General features: G+C 45.1%; 1 protein-coding gene across 4 annotated transcripts in view; it reads right to left on the minus strand.

Moving 5' to 3' along the window:
* The window catches only part of CCDC142 (coiled-coil domain containing 142), a 68,035-nt gene that overhangs the window by 11,290 nt on the left and 38,365 nt on the right, over nt 1-18,380 (minus strand). For all 4 annotated transcript variants that reach the window (XM_030190892.1, XM_030190891.1, XM_030190894.1 and 1 more), the window contains exons 7-8: nt 17,767-17,881; nt 913-1,093 (exon numbers count right to left, since the gene is read on the minus strand). In XM_030190892.1, coding sequence (XP_030046752.1) covers nt 913-1,093; nt 17,767-17,881 — 296 coding nt within the window. The remainder of the gene's footprint in view (nt 1-912; nt 1,094-17,766; nt 17,882-18,380) is intronic.

Here is an 18,380-nt window from a genome sequence, read left to right on the forward strand (position 1 = left end):
CTGAGGTCTTCTGAACCCAAGATGGCAGAAGCAGTAGAAGTTAGTTGATCACAGCTGTAGTATAGGTGCATGGAAATGAATTCTATAACTGGCCACCTATAATCAGGTGCCCGGAGGATGCCTGTTAGGAGCCTATTTTATAAAGGAATATGCTCACTTAAGGGCCTCCCCAGCGGTCCCGTTTCGCCACCTGGGGCTTCCATCAGGGAGCGAGAACCCTTCATCAAACTGTGGAAAAAACCCAGCAAACTGTTAACGCTGCTGAGAAAAACGGCAGCGTTAACAGTTTGCTGGGTTTTTCCACAGTTTGATGAAGGGTTCTCTCTCCCTGATGAAGCCCCAGGTGGCGAAACGGGACCGTTGGGGAGGCCCTTAAGCAAGCAAATTAGAAGCTAAGTAGCTGTGGTTTATTTTCTGATTTTGATACAGAATATTTATACATGTTAAAGCGCACGAATTGTACATCTAGGGAGGAGGTTGGGAGAAAGACCAGTGATTACACAGAAGTGACCAGATTGGTGTGATCTTATTGATCAAAAAATTGTCACGGGTCTGAGGTCTTCTTCCCCTCCGTTATTGAATAATTTATCTCACGATCTATAATTATTACCCGCTATTTCTGCAGGTTGTTATTTTATATAGTTTAGCTGAGTTTTTCCCAAAGGTTTTTGTTACTTTACATTTGTATCCCACATTTTCTCACCTTTTGCAGGCTCAATGTGGTATCTAGTTAACGGCGGGCATAAGTCCACATTCCCAAAGCTGGGCGTGGGAATCTGCACTAAGCAATATTCTATAAAAGGGCACTCAACCTGGAGCACCCTTTATAGAACAGCGCTTAGTGCAGATTCTTCCCAGTGTCTAAATTCATGCAACATTTGATGAATCTGACCACATATGTCAGTGACTCACCTAAATTTTATTTTGTGATGCAATATACGATCCATCCAGGTTTCCAAGAATGCTGTCACAACTTGTGCCAGCACTGTGATCTGTGCCTCCTGTGTGAGCGGTAAAATCCCTTTCAGCACCTGACCAATGACTGAATGAGCAGCATCCACAGCATACTCACTCGGGTTACTCACATCTTCAGCTAATGAGAGCACCAGGGGAAGGAGGGAGAAAGAGAGAGAGAGAAAAAAAAAGTTAAATCCAACAACTAAGAAACTCCACAAACAATGCAGGAAACTCCAGAACCTTACGGTTTTATAATCTTGTTATTTAAAGCTATATTATTTGAAAGCTGCATAAAGACATTTAATCCAAATACAACTTTTTTTCATCTGGCTGAAATGCGAATGGAGCACTTAGAAAAATTAAGTGTCAGAGACGTATTTTCAAAGCACTTAGACTTACAAAGTTATATAGTAACCTATGGAACTTTGTAAGTCTAAGTGCTTTGAAAATGAGCCCCTAAGTTATGAATTAAAGATACATTTGGTAAAATAGTTATATTCTTCAAGTGGGCACACTACCACCACAGGAAAAAAAAAAAAAAGAAATATGATAGCCAATTGTCTAATTATTCATAAGTATTCTGAGGGGAGACTTAAGGAGATATAAATATATTTATATGCCTAGAGGAAAGGGAGGGGATATATGATGGAAGCCATGCATATATCTCAAACGTATAAATGCTCAATAAGTGTTTCTCAGTGGAAAGGAAGTTAAACAGCAAAATATATGAAGCTGAAAGGGGGAAAATAGAAGTAACACCAAATCATAACCTTTCTGCTATTCAAGGCTAATGGCTGCTCATCCTATGATTTTGCCATCCCTGCCATAAAGTAAAGTTGCTTACCTGTAAGAAGTGTTTTCTGAGAACAACGATCCACTGGTCACACAACCTTGCTTTGTGCCATACACATAGCTATTCTAGAACTTTCCAGAAATGCACAAAGGCCTTTACTGCCAAAGTGGAAGCAGAGGCGGCGCTCTAGCAATCTGAACATGACCAAACCGATGTTTGCTAACTGAATTACTTCTGTGGTGGCCTTCTTGGTGGAGAGACATGCCTGAATCACATTTGGCATGGCTTTTTTTTCAGGATTTGCATGAATTTTTCTGTCCCTGCCTGTCAATAATTCAATCAGGAAAATAAATGAACCACCAGTTTGCAAAGAAATGCCACAATAGACAGACATTTAATGAGAATATGCAGAGCTAATGCTAGGCCAAAAGACAGTGCATCATACCAGAAGTATTTCCCTACTACTATCTGAGTTTTTGTAAACTACGGTTGCTTAACAAATTCAATAAAATTGTTAATTTGAAAAAAAGAAACTTTGTGAGCTGGATGTGTCTCTACATGAGTACGTGCCACCCTCAAATTCACAAAACATAGCTGGTCTCCGTTGTTCAAAAGGGAAATTACAGAGCCCAGAGAAATCACCAGTCTTTCTTTTCAAGAACACATTCAAGACTCTTGATCTAAGACAGTGATGGCGAACCTATGGCACGCTTGCCAGAGAGAGCACTCAGAGCCCTCTCCTTTGGCACACGCGCCGTCGGTGGTCCGCTCCGCCCACTCTCCCTCCCTCCCTCTTCCAACGATCGAAGCACCAGGCTGCCCATCCTCCCTCCCTCTTCCAACCAACGAAAAGCCACCAGGCCGCCCGCCCTCCCTCCCAGCACCTCTCAGCACCAGCGCTCACCCCCCTCCTCTGAAATTGAAAAGGCATTGGCAGCTGCAGTGAAACGCGTGGTCTTCGCTCGGCGCGCCTTCGGTCTTCGCTTGTGTCTCTCAAGCTCTGGTCCCACCCTCATAGGCGGGACCAGAGCTTGACAGACACAAGTGAAGACTGAAGGCGCGCCGAGCGAAGACCACGTGTTTCGCTGCAGCTGCCAACGCCTTTTCAATTTCAGAGGAGGAGGGCGAGCGCTGGTCCTGAGAGGTGCTGGGAGGGAGGGCGGGTGGGCGGCCTGGTGGCTTTTCGTTAGTTGGAAGAGGGAGGGAGGGCGGGCGGCCTGGTGCCTCGTTGGTTGGAAGAGAGAGGGAGGCAGGCAGGCCTGGTGCTGGGTGGGTGGGAGGGAAGTAGGCTTGGTGCTACTAGGTGGTGGGAGGGAGGCCTGGTGCTGGGAGGGAGGTAGGCTTGGTGCTACTGGGTGCTGGGAGGGAGGCCTGGTGCTGGGAGGGAGGGAGGCCTGATGCTGGGTGCTACTGGGTGGTGGGAGGGAGGCAGGCCTGGTGCTACTGGGTGGTGGGAGGGAGGCCTGGTGCTGGGAGGGAGGGAGGGAGGCCTGATGCTGAGTGCTACTGGGTGCTGGGTGGGAGGGAGGCCTGATGCTGGGTGCTACTGGGTGCTGGGTGGGAGGGCGGCCTGGTGCTGGGAGGGCGGGCGGCTGGACATTTGTGGCTGGAGGGGAGAGGAGGGTTGCTGGACATGGATGGAGGACAAGAAATGAAGAAGAAAGGAGGAAAGTAAAAAAATGGAAAGGAAGCCCTGGAAATGGAGTTAAGAGAGCAGCAGAATCAGAGACAACAAAGGTAGGAAAAATCATTTTATTTTCATTTTAGTGTTTGGAATATGTCCAATTTGAGAATTTACATCTGCTGTCTTATTTTGCACTGGGTATACTGGAGCTGTAACAGCTTACAGAAATGATTTATAATGAAAAAAAGTCATGTTATTTTTTTCTCCTATACTAGTATAATATTTTCAATGATGTCTGTTTATATGTGCCATGGCTGGTGTAAGGGGTGTGGCTATCATAGGGGTGGAGTCATATGTGGTGACCCCGCCCATAATGAGTACTGGCACTTTGCGATAAATAATTCGATTTTGGGTTGCTGTTTGGGCACTCGGTCTCTGAAAGGTTTGCCATCACTGATCTAAGATGAAAGAGTTTTGTGGACCAGGAAGGAAGCCAGGAGAAAAACCCCACCCTCTCCTACAGTGTTTAGGGGGAGCAGATTTCTGACTTGATTAAGTAGGTGTTGACTGGGCAGATGATCTAGAGGGATTTCAAGTAGATGTAATCTAAAGCCATCCCTTAATAGCCGGAGGACCAAGCTGTCTCAAGTTACAAGCCAATTTTTTTTTACAAGTAACTTCAGCTTCTCTTGTAAGGTAGTTCTCCAAAACTGACACTGTAACACAGTCTGTCTGCACTGAGTTCAGTCAAATACCCATCCCTGATTTTGACTGGGAGGATTTATGAGGCTTAGAGCACCTCTGTTTATGCTGATGAGGCTTCAAGCCCTGCTTCCCAGGACAGGTGGTATCTAGTAAGAATTTCTTTTAAGGAAAATTCTGCTTCCAAAGTGGACCACTATGAAGTCTCCAGGCACCGGTTATGGTGTGAAGTATTGTGACAGTCTGTGATGGAATGTATCTTATGAAAGGTTATCTATAAAACAATTACTTTCACTGCATGGCAATTCAACAATCTTCTCTTGCACATCTTCTCTGAAACCGACATCCATGTTTTTACATGCTTTCTTTGTTGTAAACAGCCTTGAATGACTGAAGTCAAACAGGTAGTTAGCGTTTAACTTTAAAAAAGGAGACTATGATAAAATGAGAACAGTGAAAAAAAAAAAAAAAAAAAACTTAGAGGAATGACTGCGAGGGTCAAAAATTTACATCAGGCATGGATGCTGTTGAAAAACACCATCCTGGAAGCCCAGGCCAAATATATTCCACATATTAAAAAAGGAGGACGATGTAGTCCACTTGGACAATAAAAGAGGACAGCAGTTTGAACGGAGATGGGCACCATTCTGGCAAACACTAACACTAGCAGCACGGGGACATTTGTTAAATCTATAATAATTTACAATAATTTAAAATAATGTTACGGAGGGAGGATAGAGAAGTACTGTGTAAAGTAGTCTCGGAGGGTATGGGAGGACGGGAGGGAGGGATAGGGAGGGATTGGGGGGGAAAAGGGGTGAGAGAGGAAGGGGGGGAAAAAGGAAAATGTATGGAGCAGGATGATTATTGTATAGACAGCTGGAAGTTATGCAATAATTGCAATGAAGTACGGTTGAAGTAGTAGATGTATCTAGTTGATGTGTCACATTATGTCTTGTTCCAGAACAAACAGATTTAAATATAATTTGTATGATGACATATGTACCCATATTGTTTGCACTGTACTTGTTATATTTTTGTGTCTTCAATAAAAATGATTCCAACATAAAAAAAAGGAGGACGGAAGACAAAACAACAGCCAGCATGGTTAAAAAGTGAGGTGACGGAAGCTATTAGAGCTAAAAGAAAATCCTTCAGAAAATGGCAGAAGGTACTGACTGAAAATAATAAGAAACAGCATAAAGAATGTCAAGTCAAATGCAAAGCGCTGATAAGGAAGGCTAAGACGGACTTTGAAAAAAAAAGATTGCGTTGGAGGCAAAAACACATAGTAAAATTTTTTTTAGGTATATTAAAAGCAGGAAGCCGGCAAAAGAATCAGTTGGACCGTTAGATGACCGAGGAGTAAAAGGGGCGATCAGGGAAGACAAAGCCGTAGCTGAGAGATTAAATGAATTCTTTGCTTCGGTCTTTACCGAGGAAGATTCGGGTGGGATACTGGTGCCGGAAATGGTATTCGAAGCTGACGAGTCGGAGAAAATTAATTCTCTGTAAACCTGGAGGATGTAATGGGGCAGTTCTACAAACTGAAGAGTAGCAAATCTCCTGGACCGGATCGTATTCATCCCAGAGTACTGATAGAACTGAAAAATGAGCTTGCGGAGCTATTGTTAGTAATATGTAATTTATCCTTAAAATCGAGCGTGGTACCGGAAGATTGGAAGGTGGCCAATGTAATGCCAATTTTTAAAAAAGGTTCCAGAGGAGATCCGGGAAATTATAGACCGGTGAGTCTGACGTCGGTGCCAGGCAAAATGGTAGAGACTATTATTAAGAACAAAATTACAGAGCATATTCAAAAGCATGGATTAATGAGACAAAGTCAACATGGATTTAGTGAAGGGAAATCTTGCCTCACCAATCTACTACATTTCTTTGAAAGGGTGAACAAACGTGGATAAAGGTGAGCCGGTTGATATTGTGTATCTCGATTTTCAGAAGGCGTTTGACAAAGTACCTCATGAAAGACTCCAGAGGAAATTGGAGAGTCATGGGATAGGAGGTAGTGTTCTATTGTGGATTAAAAACTGGTTAAAAGATAGAAAACAGAGTAGGGTTAAATGGTCAGTATTCTCAATGGAGAAGGGTAGTTAGTTGGGTTCCCCAGGGGTCTGTGCTGGGACTGCTGCTTTTTAACATATTTATAAATGACCTAGAGATGGGAGTAACTAGTGAGGTAATTAAATTTGTTGATGACACAAAGTTATTCAAAGTCGTTAAATCGCAGGAGGAGTGTTAAAAATTTCAAGAGGACCTTATGTTACTGGGAGACTGGGTGTCTAAATGGCAGATGACGTTTAATGTGAGCAAGTGCAAAGTGATGCATGTGGGAAAGAGGAACCCGAATTATAGCTACGTCATGCAAGGTTCCACGTTAAGGAGTCACAGACCAAGAAAGGGATCTAGGCGTCGTCGTTGATACGTTGAAACCTTCTGCTCAGTGTGCTGCTGTGGCTAAGAAAGCAAATAGAACGTTAGGTATTATTAGGAAAGGAATGGAAAACAAAAATGAGAATGTTATAATGCCTTTGTATCGCTCCATGGTGCAACCGCACCTCAAAATATTATGTTCAATTCTGGTCGCTGCAACTCAAAAAAGATATAGTGGAATTAGAAAAAGGTGCAGAGAAGGGCGACGAAAATGATAAAGGGGATGGGACGACTTCCCTATGAGGAAAGGCTAAAGCGGCTAGGGCTCTTCAGCTTGGAGAAAAGGCGGCTGAGGGGAGATATGATAGAGATCTACAAAATAAGAGTGGAGTTGAATGGGTAGATGTGAAGCGTCTGTTTACACTTTCCAAAAATACTAGGACTAGTGGGCATGCGATGAAGCTACAATGTAGTAAATTTAAAACTAATCGAAGAAAAATTTTCTTCACTCAACGTGTAATTGGGCTCTGGAATTCGTTGCCGGAGAATGTGGTAGGGGCGGTTAGCTTAGCTGAGTTTAAAAAAGGTTTGGACAGCTTCCTAAAGAAAAAGTCCATAGACCATTATTAAATGGACTTGGGGAAAATCCACTATTTCTGGGATAAGCAGTATAGAATGTTTTGTACTTTTTTGGGATCTTGCCAGGTATTTGTAACCTGGATTGGCCACTGTTGGAAACAGGATGCTGGGCTTGGTGGACCATTGGTCTTTCCCAGTATGGCAATACTTATGTACTTATGTAAGTATATAAGAAATAATGAACAAATGAACGAATGCTTGTAGAAGAGGCTCTCAATGAAATCGCAAAACCAACACAGATCAGAAACCAAGAGGGTAATGCACAAATTCTGTATTGGAGTCAGTCTTTTGAATGAGGAGTTAAAGAGAAAAAGATCCCTTCAGTATGGTCTCTGCATCAGGGTTTGATGCCGCTTCCTGGTCCATGTATTAAGATTTCAGTGCCAGCCCTCATGAAGATGGACTTTTCTTTTCCAGCCTCAATTCCCAAGTCCAAATGTTTTGGGGTTTTTTAGGTCAAATCTTTTTATTGAAAATAAGATTTCACATAAAACCAAAATACAGTATCCACATAGTAATCTACAAAGAATCAGCCAGATAGCGATAACATTAACTAATGGCAACAACTTAATTGGAAAAAAGAAACAGACTAAATGGAAAAGCATAAAAAGGACCAATCTTACAGTGATTATGCGTATATACAAGATGACTCAACGAAGGAACACATGGGGACGGACGGAATATGTATCGTTAAACTTCAGATACTTCCCAGACTTTTCAGAAACTATAGTTTCATATTTATAAATTAAACATGAGGCCTACCACACATGAACATTTAATTTATCTAAAAACTTCCAGTTTCTTAAAATATCTTGATTTACAACTGTCACCATAATGCAGTATAAACACTGCATTCCATCTCCTAATGCAGTGAGTAATGAGGGCAACCATAAAAAGATATTCTTATAAGCTAGGGGTTCACTGATGCACAATACCTGTTGAATTTTCTTCCAGACTAACATCCAAAATTGTTAAGGACCACAAAAAAGGAGGTGATCTAATGAACTTGATATGTCCAACAGACAGCAGAAGACAGAAGTTGTAGTCCGAATAGTTTAATAGGGGTCCAAATAACTCTATGCATCACAAAAAACAAGGATTGTGTAATAGAGGCCAAAGCAGTACAGCGGACCAAGGTAGACTACGTGCCAGCCCATACTGTGTCTCATTTGCTCACAAATGAACAAAACAGCAGAGGAACTAGTCACAGTTGACACATGATGAATCTGTATGTAAATCCATAATGTGGCGAATGGTTTCTGAGAGGGTGAGTTGCAGAAATTTAAAAGTAGCAGAAGACGATGCAAGATTATGGAGATCAATTTTCCAAGCTTCATCCCAGGTCCAAACTGCTCAAGATGATATACGTGTGCAGGTGATTTTGGTCCACTCCTCCTGAAACTCCTGAAGACGTCCTCCCACTGGAGGAAGAAAGGAGTGGACCAGTCTCGTATCACTGCGAAGCTCGGAAGACATTGAGCGCTCTAGCTGACTGAGAGGAAGACTTCCTATCCACACAAAAGGAAGACTGGAAGACTATATTGACTATATTGCTGACAACCCGAATGGTACAGTCTGCTGTCTCAAAATTGAGATCAAGAGCCCCCTGAAGACAGATGACCAGAGTCTTTCAAGCTTATCCTCCAGCAACCGCTGTGGCCTAGTTTTCCCCAGTTCTTTCACAAAGTTACTGAGACCTTCTCCAAATAGCCACTTGCCCCGAAGGGGCAGTTTAACTAGACTTGACTTTGATGATGCACCTGTTGCCCAATGCCACAACCACAGTTTTGGACATGCCGTGACAGCCAAAGACAAACTACGGGCCTAACAAGTCAAACAGCATCCACCAAGAAGGCAGACCCCGCTTCCAGCTGGCCATTATGGTGCCCATCTTGTGTTGCGGACTATTGTTGCCACTTCAGGCATGCTCTTGAAATGAACGAGCTGCACACTGTTGTTGAAGGCCCTAAGAGGCCACTTCAAAGGCTTGTTTCAGCAAACTTTCTAGCTTGCTATCCTGTAGGTCTTTTTTTTTATTATTTATTTATTTATTTATTTGTAGCATTTATACCCCGCTCTTTCCCGCTCAATAGCAGGTTCAGTGTGGCTTACAATGTCTGGTTACAAAGTATTTCTATCAGCTGTCTGAATGTGAACGCCAAGGCGCCATTTTGGAAAAATTCACGCCTTCAAATCAGTATGTCTGTCCGTGGTGTGACTTTTCTTTTGTGTTTTGCATCGTTTGATAGCAGATTTACAACCATATTTATTGTTTGTTTTAGATCTCAGCGTACAATGAGCACTCCGTTCCAGACGAAGCCGTGGTCTTAGGTGAAACGGTGATCTCCGTAGAACGGATAAAGAAGAGTGCTTGAATTCAGTTTAAAGCTAAGTCTTTTTTCTTTTATGCTGAACTGATCCAGGCTATGAGTGGGGCCTGCTTCTTTAAAAGCATCGCTATCAGTTAATATATTTTGTTGAGGCTTTTTTAAACAATTTAGCCCAGGCTTGACAGAGTTTTTTGCCCAGTGATAGAAACGCTGTGTGAGTTATAATTTGAGTAATATATAACCACGCACTAAACCGCAGGCAGTTTGCTAGCGGTTTCTGAGGGCTTTTCTCTGTCACACCAATTCAACACTAATACATTTACGTTGGAGTCAGTTTGCATAGTATTGGTTTACATGGTTTTGCTCCAACGTTACTGCATTTTGTTCTAATAATTACTGGTTACAAAGTATCCCTGAGATAACATAGATGTACAGAGTAGGACAAGAGTAAGAGATGTGGGGGAAGGATTGAGGTATGGATAATGTTGGTGGTGTGGATTAGTTTGGATAGGCCTGTTTGAAGAGGTAAGTTTTCAGCAGCTTTCAGAAGGGTAGGTGTTCGTTGGTTGTTCGGATGTATCTTGGTATGGCGTTCCAGAGTTGGCTACCTATGACAGAGAAGTTGGATGCGTACTAGGTTTTGTATTTGAGACCTTTGCAATTAGGAAGGTGAAGATTAAGATATGTTTGAGAAGATTTGGACCCGTTCCTGGCTGGAAGGTCGATCAGATTGGCCATGTAACTTGGAGATTAACCGTGGAGGATTTTGTGGATCCGTGTGTGGACTTTGAAGTTTATTCATTCTTTGATAGGGAGCCAGTGGAGATTTTCACGGAGTGGTGTTGCGCTTTCAAATCGTGATTTACCAAAAATGAGTCTGGCTGCCGTGTTTTGGGCGGTTTGGAGTTTTTTCAGGATTTGGGTTTTGCAACCAATGAAGATGCTGTTGCAGTAGTCAGCGTGGGTGAGTACTGTGGATTGTACCAAATTGCGGAAAGTTTTTTGGGGGAGGAATGGTTTTACTCTTTTCAGTACCCACATCATGTTGAACATCTTCGTCATCATGGCTTTTGCATGAGTCTCAAGAGTTAGGTGATTGTCTAGTGTTACTCCTAGGATTTTTAGATTATCGGATATTGGGATTGTAACGTCGGGGGTGATCAGGGTGGTTGGGAGTAGAGATGAGTATTGTGATGAGAGGATTAAGCATTGAGTTTTTTCTTTATTCATTTTCATCTTGAAGGCGTTGGCCCAGGAGGCTAATATGTTCATGCCAGTGATTATTTTATCAGAGATTTCTGCAAGGTTGGATTGGAAAGGGATGAATATGGTGACGTCGTCTGCATAGATGAAGGGGTTTAGATCAGCTTTGGGTAGGGATTTAGACAGAGGAATCATCATAAGGTTGAAGAGGATCGGGGATAGAGGCGATCCTTGGGGAACTCCGTATTGTGATGACCACACTGACGATACAGATGAGGTTGATTTGACTTGATAGGATCTGGTGGTGATGAAAATTTTTATCCATTTAATAATGTTTCCGCCGATCCCTAGTTTGTCCAGTAGTTTTGTAAGAATGTCGTGGTTTACCATATCAAATGCGCTGGATAGGTCGAATTGCAGAAGGAGTATGTTATTGCCAGTTGAAATTTCTTGTTTGAACTTGGATATTAGTGTGAGTAAAACTGTTTCTGTGCTGTGTACAGGTCAAAAACCCAATTGTGACTCATGTAGTATGGAGAATTTTTGTATGAATTCGTTGAGTTGGGAGGTCACTCTGTTTTAGGGTAATTTCCCCTTCCACCAGCAAGATGGTTTTCTTAGCCACTGCCGTAACCAGGGAACTCTCCTGGGAAGCTGCAATTTATCTTTCTCTTCCAGAACTAACAGGTAGAGGCAAGCCATGGCTCTTCAGCCCCACATCCGGTGAGACCCATTCTGCTGTAATCAGGTCCTGAATGTCTGAATGCATCGGAAGGCCTTAGATGGACCTCTAAACCCTCTCATGATCGCCGAAGAGGAAACTCCTAATGCCAAAACAGAAAGGCTCCTCGATGGAAAGCACCACCAGTGCCTCATAAAAGAGCACTGAGCTCCTCTTCATGAAACAACCTCAGTACTTTCAGATCATCTCCCTCTGACTCCTTCAATAACGGCTCCTCTGAATAGACCGAGCTCACATCAGATAAGGAGGGAGAAGCAGACAGCCTCATGCCTCATCTGCCCACTCCTGGAGGTCTAAACAAGATATCTTAGAAGCCGGAGATGCAGCGGGATAAGAAACTTAACATCTTGCAGCAAACCTGAGTGTCCCTGCCTCAATAAATAGGCCAGAGAAAACAAAGATCCTGAGGCTGTAAAATGGCGGATGTTCCACGCATTATCAGCCAAAGGCTCCTCCTCACTGCCAGTCAGCCTCAACAAAATGGTGCCCACTCTCACGTTCTCCTGCATCAAACCACGCACTGGCTCTGCTGGAGAGCCCAAAGACCCTGGCATATTTGGATACTGTGCCAAAACTGAAGATGTGCTGCCACTGACCATTTCCTCCATATCCTGCTAGATTACGGGAACGCTGCTTAATTGCCTCTGCAAGAGTTGCCATTTACTCAATCACCAGCACAACATATGTCCCAAGCAGTAAGTCAGGACCCCTGATAATTACCTGATAATTTTCTTTCCATTAGTCCCAACAGATCAATCCAGAGACTGGTGGGTTATGTCCCTCTGCCAGCAGGTGGAGATAGAGAAAACTTCCGAGGTTCACTATATGTGGTCATGTGCAGCCACCAAAACCTCAGTATTGTTGATACCAAAGCCATGTGGACCTTCAAACCACAACTTAAGTCTTATTCTCATGTCTTCAGAAAGATTAAAGGTACCTTCCAACCGCTAATGCGGGAGGAACTCGTGCAGCTCACAGCAAGTACAGAGATTCACTCCAACCTCCGATGAACAAACGACGAATAACCTGTAACAGAGAAACCGAAACATGAACAAGAAACCAAACAAAACGATACCAGCAGAAATCTTAGAGTGGGCATCTGGACTGATCTGTTGGGACTAATGGAAAGAAAATTATCAGGTAAGAACTAATTTTACCTTCCATAGTGTCCCACAGATCAATCCAGAAACTGGTGGGATGTACCCAAGCAGTTCTTAAGTAGGGCGGGACACAGAGATCCCAGATTCCAGAACCGAAGCTCAGTCCGTGCTGCTACGTCCACTAGATAGAAGCACTAAGTTGCTGACGTAAATTACAAATCTCCTCCAGAGAAACTAACCTCGACTTTGCCACAGAAGTTGCTTGCGCCCTAATGGAATGAGCTCGCAACTGAGTGGGTGGATCTTTCCCCGAAAAGATGTAAGCTGAAGAAATAGCCTCTTTTAACCAGCGAGCAACCGTGGCCTTAGAGGCTTGCTGCCCTTTCTTATGACCCACAAACAGAACAAAAAGATGATCCGAGCGATGTAACCTCCAAGTATTTGATGAGAACTCGTCTCACATCCAGACACCTTAGAGCATGAAACTCCATAGGATAGTCTTCCCTACGAAAAGTGGGAAGACAGAGCTGCTGATTTATATGAAAACACGACACAATCTTTGGCAGAAAAGAAGGCACTGTCCGCAGAGTAACCCCTGCCTCGGTAAAATAAAGAAACAGATCCCTATAGGATAAGGCCTGTAGCTCTGAAACTCTCCTCGCTGAAGAAATAGCGACTAAAAACACTGTTTTCAATGTCAAGTCCTTCACCGATAAACGAGACAGAGGCTCAAAGGGAGGCCACTGAAAGGCCCGCAGCACCAAATTAAGATGCCAGGTCAGAAACACTGAGGGGCGTGGCGGGCGCAAATGATTCACTCCCCACAGAAAGCGAATGATGTCCGGGTGTGAGGCCAGAGAAGACCCCTGAAGACGGCCCCTAAAACACCCTAAAGCTGCCACCTGAACCTTCAGGGAACTCAGCATTTATCAAGGCCATTCTTAAAAAAAAAAAAAACAATATAGAATCCACCAAAGCAGATGATACCTGCCATCGCACACCAAGAATCAAAAGTCCGCCATACTCGAGCATAAGCTGTAGAAGTGGAACGCTTCCTAACCCTTATCATAGTGGCAATCACTCTGTCCGGATAGCCCTTCTTCCTCAATCTTGTCTTCTCAATAGCCAGGCCATAAGACCAAATGGGGAGGGAACCTCCATAATGACTTGACCCTGATGCAGCAACCCCCGACGAGCCGGCAGACACAATGGACTGTCGACTTGAAGGCGAACCAGATCTGCATACCACGGATGCCTGGGCCAATCCGCAGCTACTACAATTGCCCGACCTGAGTGACAAGCCACACAACCTATTAGCCTGTCACAGCAGAAACACATACAGGAGGTCAGACAGAGGCCACGGCTGAAGAAGTGCATCAATCCCCTGAGACAGAGGATCCCTGCCCCTGCTGAAAGATTGAGGAACTTTCACATTGGCTCCCCACACCATCAGGTCTATGGCAGGAACTCCCCACCGGACCATGATCAGCGAGAACGCCAGATCGGAGAACTCCCGCTCCCCCGGATCCAGCACATCACAACTCAGAAAGTCCGCCTCGATGTTTAGCGACCCTGCTACTTGAGCCGCCGACAGCAGGGATAAGCACCCCTCCGCCCAAAGACAGAAAAGCGATGCCTCCTTGGATAGCGAAGCACTTCTGGTGCCCCCCTGGCGGTTGACAGATTGCTACTGCTGTCGCATTGTCAGAAAAAATCCGAATAGGCCTTACTGCCAGAATTGAGTGAAAGGCCTGAAGCGCCAAATCGCCCTCAGCTCCAAGTGCTTGATGGACCAGGAAGCTTCCACAGGGGTCCAAGATCCCTGTGCCGTGTGTCCCAGACAATGAGCTCCCCAGCCTGAGAGGCTAGCATCTGTTGTCTACCCATTCCGGTACCGTTAAGGGCATTCCCAGCCCCAGCTTGTCGGGGCAGAGCCACCAACGCATGGCCAGCCTGGCATATGGTTCCCCGGGGAGGCGAACAGCGTAATCCTCCGACAGGGGGGACCACTGGCCCAAAAGTGACCTCTGAAGAGGCCGCATGTGATTCCTGGCCCATGGAACCACCTCCAGCGTGGCTGTCATGGAGCCTAACACCTGAACGTAATCCCAGGCCCTGGGTGCTTGTAGCCACAAAAGTCTCTGAACTTGAGAGTGGAGCTTCAGCCTCCAATCATCCGGCAAAAACACCGTGCCTGAGATATTCCAAGGATTGAGAAGAAACTAAATGACTTGTCCAAGCTGATTATCCAACCCAACGAGCACAGCAAACTGACCACTTTCTCCGTCGCCTGTACGTTCTCTTGGAAGGAAAGCACCTGTATCAGCCAATCATCTAGATAAGGGTGCACCTGCACTCCTCACCACAAATAAGCCGCGACTACTACCATAATCTTGGAGAAAGTCCAAAGCACCGTTGCTAGGTCAAAAGGGTATGATCATTGGGTATGAGCTCCAGTGGCCGTCTCCATGAAATGGCTGCTGCTTCTGAGGGAATCCTGGTTTCGTGAAGGATCCAGATCTGCCCAGACGATATTGGTGGGCCGTCACTGAGAGGGAGACCCTCTTTCGCCAAGAAATGAAGGTCATAAAGCAAATCTGCCAGGTAAGCGAGGCCTGCCTCGAGCGAAGGCAAAGCCTCAACCAGTTCCTCTGTGGAGGTTGCTTTCTGCACCAAGGAAAGGCACACTCTGGCCGAATAGGAACCACAGACAGAAGCTTGCATACACAACGCCGCCACTTCAAAAGACATTTTCAAGGAAGATTCCAATTTCCTGTCCTGAGGATCCTTAAGAGCAGTGCCGCCTTCCACAGGCAATGTAGTCTTCTTAGTGACCGCAGTGATTAAGGAATCCACTGCGGGAAGACGGAACACCTCCCTTTCTCCTTCAGGGAGTGGATAGAGGTGCACCATGGCTCTTGCCACGCACAACTCTGTGTCCAGTGTGTCTCACTGTGCTGCAATAAGCACCTTCATTGACTCGTGAATATGGAAGGTTCTGGGGACCGCTTAGTCCCTGACATAATAGAGATGGCTACCAAAGAGGGGAGACCGCTATCAGGAGAGATGTTTAAAACCTCCATAGCCCACACTATCAGGGTTGGCAGTTCTTCCTGGCAGAACGTGCCATCGTGGGATCATCTCCCCCTACTGAAGCCAACTCGCCCTCTTCCAAAGAATCTAACCAGGCCAGACGGGAAACTCCTGACAATTGACCGTCATCTACCTCTGAACACACTGTGATAGCATCCAGGCCTCGATATTTCGATACGTGGACATTTGGCCACTAAAGGAGGAGAGGAGGCTACTCCCTCCGGAGAGGCCAACAAGGGGTCTCGCCCGGATCTCTTAAGGAGGAACGCCTTGTGCATTAACAGCACAAAACCAGGAGAAAATTGCATGTCAGCCACTTCAAACTCCCTGTCCCCCATCTAGGAAGCTAGGGGAATAGAACCCATTGCTGCTGTGGCTGAAGGCCCTGCAGCCATCGCTTCCCCCTGCTCCGATCGAGAGAAGGAATCCAAAATGGCGCCGGGGAGTCTAGCCCAGAGCAACAGAACAGGAAGCGAGGCGTGATGAATCTCCAGAAGCCAACACTCCCCCACTATCTCCTGTGCCCAGCACAAGAGAAAAAATGGCATCTGCCACCGGGCAAGCCTGAGAGCCAGGATAGGAAGCCGCTGCCGAAAACGCTAGTGCTGCTCGCGAAATGGCGCCAAAATCATCCGCCACCGGGCGGGAATTAGGACCGGAGGAACCCAGCAATGACGCTGCCGACTCTGCGCTCTGCAAGGGGTGGTCCCGCACCTCCGACGCTTGCTCCCCAGACAGGGAGCCACGAGGGCAGGCTGAGCACACACCCGATGCTGCTCTCTGGTTCCCACACCAGGAGCAACGTTTAACAGTCTCTCTCTGAGGGAGCTGCCATGTGCCTCAGCTGAAATCACCAGGTGTCCCCCCGCCAGCAATGAGGAACTTGCTCCTACGGATCCCCCAGAGAGAACGAAGCCCTGTTTACTGTGAGTGCAAAGTGCCGCAGAAAAATAAATCTTTTTTTTTTAACAGAAGACACACTGACTCACGTGAGGCTGGGAGGGGGAGGAAGGGAGGGACCTGGCCCCACCAGGTGTACCCTGCTCACCACAGTAGCGAGACCTCAACCACCTAAGGGAAGCTCAACTCAGCCCCAGGGAACGGGTGAGGAGCCCAGAATCCAGAGCTGCAGAGTTATGACCTTCCACCTGCTAGATAGAGAGAACTTCTGAGATTCACTATATGTGGTCAGGTGCAGCCACCCAAACCTCAGTATTCTCTCTATCTCCACCTGCTAGCAGAGGGATATAACCTACCAGTCTCTGGATTTATCTGTGAGACGCTATGGAATCAAACTTTAGTTGGACTTACCACTGCTGGCTGCTCCTCCCAAGGTCACAGTCTCCACAAGTCTTACCACAGATGAAAAGAGCTCAGGACTGATATTCTATACCACACTCTCCAGCAAACCTCTTTCCTTCTGTTTTTTTGTTGTTGTTGTGCCAGACAAGGAGAGCTCCACAGGAAACAGGGGAGAGGTGAAGGGAGGAAAGAAGTAAATATGTGAGGCACCACAGACCTCAAGATATGACTCTCCAGACTAAAGCTGCAAAGCTAAACTAGGGACCAGTTGACCAACTGGACCAGGAGCAAATCACTCAGAACCAGAGGCTGCAAAGTATGTCCATTCACCTGCTGAAGATAGAAAATACTGAGGAGCTGGACTGGATGCAAAGAGAGAGATGTCTCAGCTCAGTTTACCTGCTGGTTGACGGACACAACTATCACACAGGTTCTGGAATAATGGGAAGCTATGTAATGAAATAAGTTCACAGTAGAATCACAGCTGAAGAACATAAGTGTTGCCACACTAGGACAGACTGAAAGTCCATCAAGCCCAGTATCCTGTTTCCAACAGTGGCCAATCCAGGTCTGGCAAGATCCCAGAACAGTAAAACAGATTTTATGCGCCACATAAAAACAGTGGATTTTCCCAAGTCCATTTTAATAATGGCTTATGGACTTTTCTTTTATGAAATTATCCAAACCTTTGTTCAACTCAGAGAAAATGCAGGACTGCAGCAGTACAAGAACTCTTGGGCACACACAGAAAAAGCTTTCAGACCTTTCTAAAAGCTCTGGGATCAGTTACTCTGACAATGAGTGCATTCACATGACCTATTCATGCGACCCTGATCCTGCTTGTCAGCAAACCCCTTTAAACCAATATGCGCCCAAGTACACACACCTACCTGATGAAAAACGAGCCTGCCAGTGCTTCCCCACAGGCATATTTTGCTGGAAGAAATCTGTGGACATCTTTCTACAATCAATTATAAACATCTGTAGTATTGTTTCTGAGAAATGCTAGAGGGAACCGAAATAGAAAATGAGACATCAGTGAAGGATCTGGATTTGGCAGGACACCTTTTCCCATTTCAAATGTTTAATAATTGTAGATTGTTTTTACAAGTTACAGATAATCAACTGTTATTTCATTGGTGACTCAAAAAAAAAAATCCAGCTCACAGGAAATAATCCCAGTTTGTTTTAATAAGAGTTGGAATCTAAGAGCAAAAGTTATTCCCTAGAACATCTCAATCAAAAAAAATCTTTTGAACATAATTTGATTTTAGTTCTTCTACATTTTGGTGACTTAGGTTTTCTTTTACAAAGCCACGCTAGCAATTCCTGTGTGGCAAACGAGAAGAAGCCCTTCAGTTCCTATGGCCTTCCTCTCATTTGCTGCACAGGAATCACAAGCGCAGCTTTGTAAAAGCCCTTATTTTACCAAGGTCCTTAGCGCATTCTAACGTGGGACTTTCCTGAGTGCTAAACCATGATTTAACACAGCATCATATAGGGC

This window comes from Microcaecilia unicolor, chromosome 2, assembly GCF_901765095.1.
Source record: "Microcaecilia unicolor chromosome 2, aMicUni1.1, whole genome shotgun sequence".
Classification (NCBI taxonomy): domain Eukaryota; kingdom Metazoa; phylum Chordata; class Amphibia; order Gymnophiona; family Siphonopidae; genus Microcaecilia; species Microcaecilia unicolor.